The 11099-nt window shown below is 46.8% G+C and overlaps 1 protein-coding gene across 1 annotated transcript; it reads left to right on the top strand.

The window, feature by feature from the left end:
- The first annotated feature begins 2112 nt into the window (after positions 1 to 2112).
- On the top strand, positions 2113 to 2901 carry LOC125516182 (uncharacterized). The gene has a single exon (XM_048681666.2). It carries the CDS (start codon positions 2157 to 2159, stop codon positions 2646 to 2648), a length of 492 nt encoding a protein of 163 aa, XP_048537623.1. The 5' UTR covers positions 2113 to 2156; the 3' UTR covers positions 2649 to 2901.
- Positions 2902 to 11099: the final 8198 nt, after the last annotated feature.

Genomic DNA, 11099 nt, shown 5'->3' with positions numbered 1-11099 from the left:
AAGGCGTCTATAAGGCGACGCTTAGGCGACACCTAGGTGTCAAGGTGCCCCCCAGCGCTTTGCAAATATGTCCGCTTTTGGCGCCTAGGCGTCGCCTAGGTGTCGAGGCGCCCCCCAGCGCCTTAGAGCGAAGCATCGCCTTAAAAACATAGCATGTTGCAGCAGTTGCTGCAACACGAAAATTCACACCATGCCATCCTGGACAGGAGCAGCTCCTAATTCCGGCGACTCGCTGACACCCTCAATAGAAATAGGGACTCTTTCAGTTTGTGCCTGTGTGCAGTATGGAGGGCCACCATCACAACCATGAAACTTATCAGGGACCTCATTGAGATTAATGCCAGCAATATGCATTTAATACATAATGTAAATGAAACACTTTTTTAGCATTTTCCCCCTTCCATCATGCAAGCAAAACTGAATGAATAGGGGCACTTTTTTGCAACAAATCACCAGAGCACAGCAAACTTAATGAACAACCTCATATGGGGGGGGATGCAACATCTTTTTCTACTACTGGTTTTTCAGGATTTTTTCCTGCCTACCTTGTGTTTTTGTAAGCAACTATACTTTACTACTAGCTTGTTTTGTAAGCAACTACAATAGCTTATTTGACCAGTTTACTAACACAAATATGCTTCTTTTTTGTTTTGCAGAAACAAGGTGCAGGGCGATAGACAAGATACAATTCAAGAGTCAGCAGCCATTTTATGTAGCATCCAAGGTCTACACGTGTGAAGGGAGATGCAAGAATAGGGGCATGATACATGCTAGGTTCTGAAACAATCCGGTACAGGGGGCAATTTCTGCAAGTAGTAGATCAGGGGGGTAGGTACAGACAGGGAAATCCACAAGTTCTAGAACGAAGATCGTGGAGAAAACAAAATTGGAACAGCCTGTTACCTTTTGTTCTTCACACGGGAGAAATTTGCCCAGCTCTGGCAATTTTTTTGCCTACAATTTCCAGATTTTTGCCTGACCAACAAGAAAGAGTTGCAGACACAATTGTCTTTTTCAAAAAAAATTCCCAGGATTTTTCGCTTTGATGTTCGCCTTCTTTTACTCTGTTTTTTGGCTGTTGTGTGACAGGTGTTGATCAGGTGGGGCATGGGTTTTTGTGGTGGTGGGTTGGGAGAGGGGGTGGGGGGGGGGGAGTCACGTGAGGTAGAGGGGGCGTTGGATCCGGCTTTCCTGCTCCCTCCCCATGCTCCCATCCGTGCACTCACTCCATCCTACAAGGGAAAGGGAACCTACCTTTTTTAAAGCACATGGGCGGCGACCGAGAGGAGGACTTTCCTTAACTGGCGGCCGCGAGATGCGCACGCATAGCACGTGGGCGCTGTGTAGCAGCGTCCATATTTTTGTTACCAAACGGGTAGCCTAGCTTAGCAAGGCAAAAACGGCTTTTGCCTAGGAACCAAACACACCCAAGATAGCTAGATGTTGTTACAAGTCTAATTTTGTAATCTCGTGGGATAACGATCCTCCACAGTTTCTTCTAGTTGAACTTGTTTCTGATATATCTCTTATTTGAGTTGAATAGAGTGTGTCACACGTTCAAAAAAAATCCTAAGGTGAAAAAAAAAACACTATTCGTTGCTCCATCTACTAATTTTGAACTTTTGATGTAACAGCCAGGAATCACCGGAGCCCGAATCAGACGGTCAACGTCGCATCAGGCAAAGGACCAAACGGCCCAAATTCCCTAAGCTCTTATAGGCAGCTCATGTGTTCAGGCAAAGGATCGATCGGTAAACAAAAGCTACGTACCATGGGGTCGCAAACCTGCCCTGCACTAGGCCGTGTCCTATGCGTCCTGTTTCTTGGGGAGCCAAAGCTCGTGCCGTGCTGGTCGGCTTTACGTACGGATAGATGCTTCATGCTCCGTCTCAGTGCACGGATAACAGCCGATGAGCAGTCTTCTTCTCTACACGACGTAAAATTAGGCGTGTTTGGTTGAATACCAGAACACGCCACGCCGCGAACGAAAATCGATCGGCGCCAAACTTTTGGCGTCCAAAATGAATGAGCGAACCTTGGTGCCAAAGCCCTAATTAATTAACCTATAAATACCCCCACAACAGCCATAAACCTCAATCCAAACCAGTGCGTGCCAGCTCCTCTTCTCCTTCCTCGACACCCTAATCCTCCAAGCCATGGCGATGGTGTCCTCCAAGCCCCTGGCCCTGCTGCTGCTCGTGGCTCTGTCCGCGGCAACGCCCATGCCGGCCGTCGGCGAAGGCTCCTGCAACGGCCACAAGGTGACGGTGCAGAACCTGTGCGGCCACGACCTGAACCTGGGCATCGAGGCGCGCTCCAACAGCAAGGAGCTCTTCCCCAACGGCTGGCTGCTCCCCAGCGGGAAGCACGAGTCGTTCGACGTGTGCGCGTGGACGGGGAGCGTCTCGGCGCAGGGCGCCGCCGTGGCCAAGTTCCACATGGACCACGAGGGCGGGGCGTACTACGAGGTGAGCACCGACCAGGCGAGCATGTCTGTCCGCGTCTCCGTCACCCCGCACGGCAGCCCGCTGCAGGGCCACTGCCCCACCGCCGGGTGCGACACCGGCAACCACTGCTTCGAGCACTCCGTCCCCGGCGGCAACTGCCACGGCGTCACCGAGATCAAGATCGTCTACTACAACCCATAGGTCCATCAACCGCCTACGAACCTAGCTGCTTGCTGCACTTACTAGCTACTACTCGTCAGTGGCGTTGTAGCTGCAGCTATTGCCGGTTAATCTTATTGTGTGTTCCGTTCCGACAAGGTTGTACCGTCGTCAGTCATGTACTATCGGATTTGCAGTTTAACTACTACTGTATTTTGTGGTACTAGAGTGTATCACATGATTAATCAGAGGGAAAACCTCTCTTTTTTATAAAGAAAATCGAAGTATATGTAATGGCGAGTCTAGATATGTGTGTGAGATTCCTTCATCGGTGTCGAAAATATTGGTTGCGCAGTAGCCTCTCAGCAGCAGCTTTGCTTTGTTTGCGCTTATATGCCAGTGAGCTGCAGCACCAATCGATCGAAGAGACTTGATGGAACTATTCATGTGATGAGCCTACAGGGGGTGTTCTTTCACAAATCACTTTCTTATCTTAAAAAGAGATCAGTGATTGCTAAAGTTTGAGAGAAATGTTCTTTTGTTGTTTCCCGATGATCAAGATACGGCAAAGCCCCTCATGGGATTCTAGGAGAACATCCATCATATGTGGCGCCTTTTGTAAGCTAATTAAGCTGGGATATTGAAGTAATTGTGCTTGAGCTATTCCTTTGTATTTTCATTATATGATATTGATCTGGTTGTGATGGATCCAAGACAAGCGTCCGGTGCATCCTAGTGGCTTCGTTGCTGCAGGTTCACTTTGGTGGTCATGGTGCTGATACTTTTGTTCGGAACCTGCAGCTGGCCTTGTCTAAGCAGTTGGAAGGAAGTCATGTTACACAGCGCTTGTTAAGATAAGAGTTTCTCCCAATAGGTATGTTGGAGTACTGCTTCACATACTTCTCTTTAGCAGCAATACAATTCCGGTGTCCGAAAATTAATGTGGAAATGGTATGGCAGCATGTCTCTGAGATGGGAGTATATTTCTGTTCTGTTTATTTAGTAAGGTCGGTATCAAACATATGATCTGGTAGGCATGATGGATGCTAATGGTTGATAATATTTGAGTTGCGGTTACAATAATCTGAAATCTGACCAACCTAAAGAGATCGGTCTAAGAGCTAGAGTTTCAGAGAGGTACAGCAATAGCACGCACGTATAGGGTGCACCTCTGTCTCATATATATAACAAGGACCATTAGAATTACATGGTAGATACGACATGTCTAAACCTATTTGTATACGATATGGAGTCTAACACCCTCCCTCAATCTTAACCGGTGTCAAGAAGGTTGAGATCACGCCGACAGACTTCAAACGAGGGAAGTGACAGTGGCTTGGTAAAGATGTCAGCATGTTGATCCTTCGAAGGGATGAACTTGATTTGTAGTAGGTTCTGTGCAACAGTTCCCTCACAAAATGGAAATCAACCTCGATAAGTGAGCTCAGTATGCACCAAATTAAAGTTCTGTGTACTTGAGCTTATACAAAACAATCTCATTCAGCTACAGAATATAATATGGACTCACACCACAAAGGCGATGGAGACATTTTAGCCTCGTGCCGGCACACACTTTTGTAAGAAAAAGAAAACAATTGCTAGAAATAGGAATATTGGAGGCTTTGAATCCTAAGGATTTTTTCCACAAAGGCCCTTTGGGCCAAAGGATTTAGCTTATCAAATTCCTGGGGAATATTTTCCTTCGCAAAAAAAATCCGTTCCATAAGAATCTCGACATGAACCAAAATATCACTTTCTTTTTTTCCTTTAGATGTGTAGTCACTTGCACACACTCTATTTCTACTTTCCCCACCGGCCCTCTTAAGTGTTTATTTCATGGGCACTATCCAAAGCTATCTCTTACAAAACTAATTCCAGGTGTGTGGCGCCAATTTTTGGTGCTACATATTGCTGCATTTCTAATTCTTGATTTTTAAAGAGACATATTTTCCTTGAAGTGGCATTCATTTTTTTTATTTTCTTACATTCTCATTGTATGACGAAATTTGATTATATATTTCTAGCAAAAGAAACATATATTCAAAGGTATATTACTTTTTCCATGCACAACCTATACTTTCGTACATTTTGGCCGGGTTTTCCTCTAATGGAAAAAAAATCAAATGTATTTTTTCCCGCAACATGTTTTGTATAATTCACTACTTTGCAAGTCTTGCGTATATAGTATTTTCTGTGTGCATGGATAGTATTATTAAGTACATGCCAGTGATAGAGCCATAGAGGATCGTTTCGACCTACTTAACCTCGTTAAATACATACTTCTTAGGGGACGCCTTATTCCCCGACCCGTGCAGTGGAAAGTGAGGTAAGGCACAATCCTCGCTCCCTCATGCGTGAAATTAGGCTGGCAAAGCTGTGGGGCAGGGCTCCCAAATTATTTCTGTTTTATTATTTCTTTATATTTTAATTTTTTTAAAAAACTTTTATCAGGATTTGAAGAAACTTCTGATATCAATAAATGATCACGAATTTTTGAAACATTTCCAAAATTTTAAAAATGTTACCAAATTTGAAAAATATATTTTAGTTTCTAAAATGTTCTCAAAATCGTAAAATTTTCTTCAATTAAAAACTGGTCATGCATTAAAAATTATCGCAAAATTAAAAAATTGCTGCAAATTAGAAAATAAAATCTAAATTGTAAAAAATATTCATGAATTTCTGGAAATGTTCATGAATTAAAAAAATAATCAGGAATTCAAACAATATTCACGAACTTTTAAAAACTAGAAATGCAAAAAAATATGTCCATTTTGGAAAAATGTTCATCAATTTTTTTTAAAAAAATCAAATTAGGTTTTCATAAGAATTTTAAAACAAAACCTAATTTGAAAAATATGTTCATAAATTTATAAAAAGATTATGAATTCAAAGAATGTGCTGAAATTTCAAAAATTGTTCATGAATACAAAATATATTGGCGATTTCATGAATATGGTAAAAAATTGGAAATTCAAAAATTATTCGCAAGTTTGAAGAAATGTTAAATTTTTTAAAGTAAGTTCAATAATTTTAGGGAAACTTTCTATGAATTCCAAAACGTTCATGAATTTTAAAAAAATAGTGAATCAAAAAAATGTTTTTGAATTTGAAAACCTTTGCAAATTCACAAAATGTTCAAGAATTTCCGAAAATGTTCGCAAGTTGAAAAAACATGTAATAAGATTCAAGAAATGTTATTGAATTCAAAATATGTTCATGAATTTCAAAAATTGTTCGCAGATATAAAAAATGTTTGCGAGTTTTCACAAATGTTCATGAAATGAAAAAGAAGATAAAAGGGAAATTAAAAAAATAAAGAATAAAAAACATTAAAAAGATGAAAATAGAATGAAAAAACCAGAGGAAAAAGAAGAAGGAACAGCCGGTGGAAAAGAAACCGGAATTGGCCGGTTCAAACTGAGGGGTACGCGGTAGGTCGCCATGTGGTGGTCACATCCCACAGAAGACGATCGCGGCAATGAATAATATTTGCGAGAGCTTTCTCTGGTGCGCGAAGACCGTGGCAAGTGGTGGTCAATGTGTTGTGGCATGGGATTTGGTTTGCTCGCCTAAATAAAGCAATGTAAGCTTGATGGCCCTGGCTACAATGATCTGACCCCTCGAGGCCATGGGCAGAATTCAAAATCAACATGCCTGAGAAGTCTATGCAATTGTTCAGGGCTGCAAACTCGATCGGTGATTGGGGATGGATGGAGCATGCTTTTCTAGGAGGATTGTTGGCTACAGGGCCAGAGAGTTCAAGAGGTGGCGCCTAGTTTATATGGGCAGATCAGATCAAGGGCACGCGCGGAACACATGGTTCATCGGGTCTTGTCAACAGGCGAATGGGTTTGGGACATTGGCCCAGAGCTACCCCAGAGCCGATGTAGGAATTCCTAGCGCTTTTTGACCGTGATGGCTAGGGAACGGGTTGATGGTGTGCAACACGACTCCATTGTTTGGGCTTGGGAGATTGATGGCTGCTACTCGACTAGTTCGTCCTATGCCGCTAAATTCCGGGGTAGAGAGGTGGTAACGATGGCTGATTTCATGTGGAAGTCCAACACCCCTCTACAGTCTAGGTTATTCACTTGGTTGGCACTGAGGAATAGATATTGGACTTCGGATCATCTGACACGACATGGACTTGATCACCAGGAGGCGTGCCTGTTCTGTGATCAGAAGGGGGAGACCATACAACTCATCCTGCTTGACTGCGTGTTTGCATGAGACATCTGGAGCGTGGTCTGTCGAGCCATGGGCAAGCAGGAATGGACCCCAACTGGGGGATCTACCCTCTCGGAGTGGTGCCATGACAAGATCGGGACGGGACGCAACAAGAAAGATATGCAAGCAATCATTATTCTTGTCATGTGGGAATTGTGGAAGCATCGGAATTCGATTGTGCTCGATGGGGCAATACTATCGAGAGACCATGTAATCTCTAGATTAGAGGGAGATGGTAGAACATGGAAGCTAGCTGGGGTCCTTAGAGGGAGAGGTGAATGCCTTCCTTGGGGCGTTGACGAGTGGGCTATCGAGAGTCCATATGATTTAGGAGTATTTGGGTGGAGTATTTCTTTTGCGGGTCAGTACTTGGGTGGAGTTTTTTTTAGAAAAGGAGGACGACCCCCGGCCTCTGCATCTGAGCGATGCATACGGCCATTTTATTAATTATTGACACAAGACCGTATAGAGTCATACAATAATAAGTCTAAAGCCACCAAAACAAGCACCAACTGTCGCTATACCTATCTAGTTGATGTAGGGGCGCTGAAAGTCTTGGACTAATACCAAACAGACCACGCAGCCAAACCTAAACATCTAAAGACTTGAGGTCCTACCCAGGACGCCTGCCTGGTATGGGTACCCACCAGTCCGGCGTGCTTCTCAACCAGGACCCCTGCCGGGTATGAGGCCGCCACAGCCGCCTGCCACCAATCCATCTTCAGAGCTGTACTGCTGCACCGACCTTGCCAGGCCTATCTGCCATCAACGCCACCATGACGCCAGACAGCTTCCACCTCCTGCACGAGTCCATCTCCGTGCATCAGACGCCGAGTCTCCATAGCGCCACGCCGCCGAGATCCGCCACCATCAATGTGTAAGATGAAGCACCGCTTCACCAAAGTCGTCGTTCTCTAGTCCCTCGAGCCCGTGTGCACCTCCAAGAATGACGCCCCCAGGGGGAAACGACACCAGAGAGCCGCCGTCATCCGATCTACTGATCTAGGGTTTCCCCCGGAGGTAGCAGAGAGTGGCCTTGAACTTCTCCACGACGATGCCTTCAGGAAGGGAACGACGCAGACAGTGTCGCCATCGCCGGCCTTGGCAATAGCCAATAGCAGGTTTTCACCCGGATCTGATCGAAGACCTCCATCCCTCGTGCACGGGTCGCCGCCATCCTTGCCGGGATCTGGATGATCCCGCTGCTAGATCTCAGCAAGGAGAAGCCCCCCACCAAGACCCGCCGGCCGAGCAGGGGAAGCCGAGACCGCGCCCGCAGGATCAGATCCGCGATGGATCCATGCCCGCGCCGCCGCCCCAGAATCAGCCCCGCGCGCAGCCGCCACCGCCTGCCGAGGCTCGCCGCCGCGTGCCCCGCGCCCCGCCACCGCTCGCCAAGGCCTACCACCTCGCGCCAAACCGCGAGCGCCGCAGGACACCGCCGCCTGCCGCCTAGATCCGCCGCCCGCGGAGGAAGGGGAGTCGGGAGAGGGAGTCCCCCTGCCGCCGCCGTCTGCCATGCGGGTTTCACCCGGCGGCGTCACCCGGCGGCGGCGCGAGGAGGGGAGAAGGAGAGGACGGCGGCGGCCCTAGGGTTGGAGAGCCCCCGAGTCGCCCAGGGCGGGGGCGACGCGAGGGACGCAGTTCAGTACCCGTGACTACTTGGGTGGAGTTACGTTCATGTAATATATAACATCAACATGGAGGGGCTCTTTTCCCATCTTCTTCTTTAATATAAAGTACGCACACTCATGCGTATTTGAGAAAAAAAATCTATCATGATTAGAATGATCTCCTGCATGCACTTCATCTTGGAGAGTCCAGGTGATGCTCAAATGAAAGTCTAAATGTTGACCCATCTTCTCACCTTCACTACTACCACATATGACGTGTGACGTGATATTGTCATAGTGATGACAATTTATTTAGGAAAGGACATCATGGAGGTTGAAGATAATCTTGTTTACCTTATGCGTGTAACCATTAAATGAGCAAGATGATTTCTCTATTTTTTAAAAAGAAATACAGTATAAACAAGACTAACTAGAGGGAGGGATGATTTCTCCATTGGTAAATTTGGTAGTAAATCACCTCATGCCCTCTGCAACTCTTCCGTTCTTGTGATCGACGGCCAGGATTCCTTCTAACTATGCTACTCTGACCTCTCCAGCAGAGAGAGTGCAAATCCCGCCTACCGCTTACGTGTTACTATTGCTTCGGATTTGTTGATAATGCTATTTCTTTCTATTCTGTTTTAACTTTCAAAATGAACTAATTATCTATGCCTAGCTTTGTTCAACCGGATAAATTGACTCGGGATCACATCTCCTGTCCTGAACCATCGTCCAGGAGAACCTTGCCGTCAATCGATCCATTGTTTCTGCCATCAGGGACCATTGTCCGGTGCATAATTCCTTAACCGATTCAAACTTGATTCATGACAACTGGCGTTTTCTCCGTAGCGAAGCATGAACGTTGTGGGCCGGTGTCGGGGAGCTTGAAGCAAAGGCTTCCGTCGGATCTTGGAGGCCGGAGCTTCAAGCTGTGGCCGGAGGCGCTGACCTTGGATGCGACGGAGGGAGGAGGAAGCGTCGGAGTTGTTGATGCGGCTGGATGACAGTCGGCGGCGGTCGGGTGCGCGCGGGAAGCAACCCTATCGAGCTCGTTCGGTGGCTCGTGTGGAATCGAGGAATTGCCACATCTTTCGTGTTTGATCAAATCTATATATCTATAAGACCAAAATTACTTTAACGAAGTATATTTTTATATTATAATACTACTGTATTTGATATACTACTAGCAAACATACCCGTATAAAGGAAGAGAAAAAAAATGTGTCCTTAGCACAATAAGCACAAAAAAATGAAACAAACCCAAAAGCTAACCCTCGTTAGCATTTTTTATAGGAGAAACTCCGCGAGCACCGCGCGTCCGAGCCGTGACTCGAACTCGGGTGGGCTGGTAGCAACTGAGTTTCTCCTATAAAAAAAGGGAAACGCTTATATCCGGTCGGCCGCCAGAACTTTGCGCCGGTCGCCTCGCGCTGTTGCTCAGCTGGCTTCTCATGCATGCCATGTGCGCATAGAGCCCACCCATCTTTTTATCCGAGATTTTTACCCCCAATCGGTATCCAGACGTTTCTTATCCACACATTGCCTTATCTCTTCTCCAAGCGTCCGAGCTCATCCTCATCCTTGGTTTCTTCTCTTCAGCCATGGCCGCCCGCTCACTCAATCCTGCCACAAGCCATGGCATGACCACCATGATGCGAGACGGAGGTGCACCACGTGCTGCAACCGTGAGACTGGGGTTCTACCACGGCGGTGACCACACACTGCAATTCGTGGAGGCTGGGTGGCAGGGGCGGAGCTAGGGGGGACGAGCAAGGGCCTGCCCCCCCCCCCCCCCCCCCCCCCCCAACGATCGATAAATTCAGTAGCAGCTACGAGTAATTGCCAACGAGATTAGATCAATATATGTACTCGGCCCCCCCTATACTCGAATCCTGGCTCCGTCACTGACCGGGTGTGCGTGAAGACGGTGACCAGCGACAACGGAGACCACCAGCACCGCGGGCGACGGTGACCCGAGGATGCTCCGTGTGCTGCAACCGCGGTGACGGGGCGCACCCCTGGGAGACGGCGATGCTGGAACTAGCTGCCGTTTTTGCTGCAACCAGCCGGTGAAGGCGCTGGAACCAGAGCGGCGATGCTGAACCACGGCGACAAGTGCGGGGAGATCCGGTGACATTTTTTTGTTGGAACCATGATTTGATTTTGCTGGAACCAGCTCGAATTTTTGCTACCAGCATCTTCCGTTTTTGTTTGAAACCAACCAAATTTTTTGCTACCACGTTTTGTATTTGCTGGAACCAGTGTATCAATTTTTTACCACCGTCTTTGATATTTGCTAACTAACCAAATTTTTGCTGCCATGTTTTTTCGCCGGAACCATTTGTATCACCTTTGCTACAACCGTATTGGATTGTTGCTACTATCGGCGCTGTCGATTGTTACATCCGCCTTTTGATGAATCATGAGGTTGCCGAGACCCGGGACTACGTATTCTTTGCTGCAACCGTTATCAATTTTTGCTACTATCGGTGTTCATTGTTATTTTCATGCTCATACAAATAAGAACTTGAGCAACAGCGACCATCGAGGGTGGCGACGAGTTTTTCGACGGGCGTGGGATGCTGCAAGGATCATCGACGCAGGGGCGCCACGGCGCCTTGCCGGAGCGCACGGGCGCGTCAACTGCGTG

The sequence above is a fragment of the Triticum urartu genome, chromosome 6A, assembly GCF_056163025.1.
Source record: "Triticum urartu cultivar PI428250 chromosome 6A, HENAU_Tu73, whole genome shotgun sequence".
Classification (NCBI taxonomy): Eukaryota; Viridiplantae; Streptophyta; class Magnoliopsida; order Poales; family Poaceae; genus Triticum; species Triticum urartu.
This window is presented reverse-complemented; position numbering and strand designations above follow the sequence as displayed.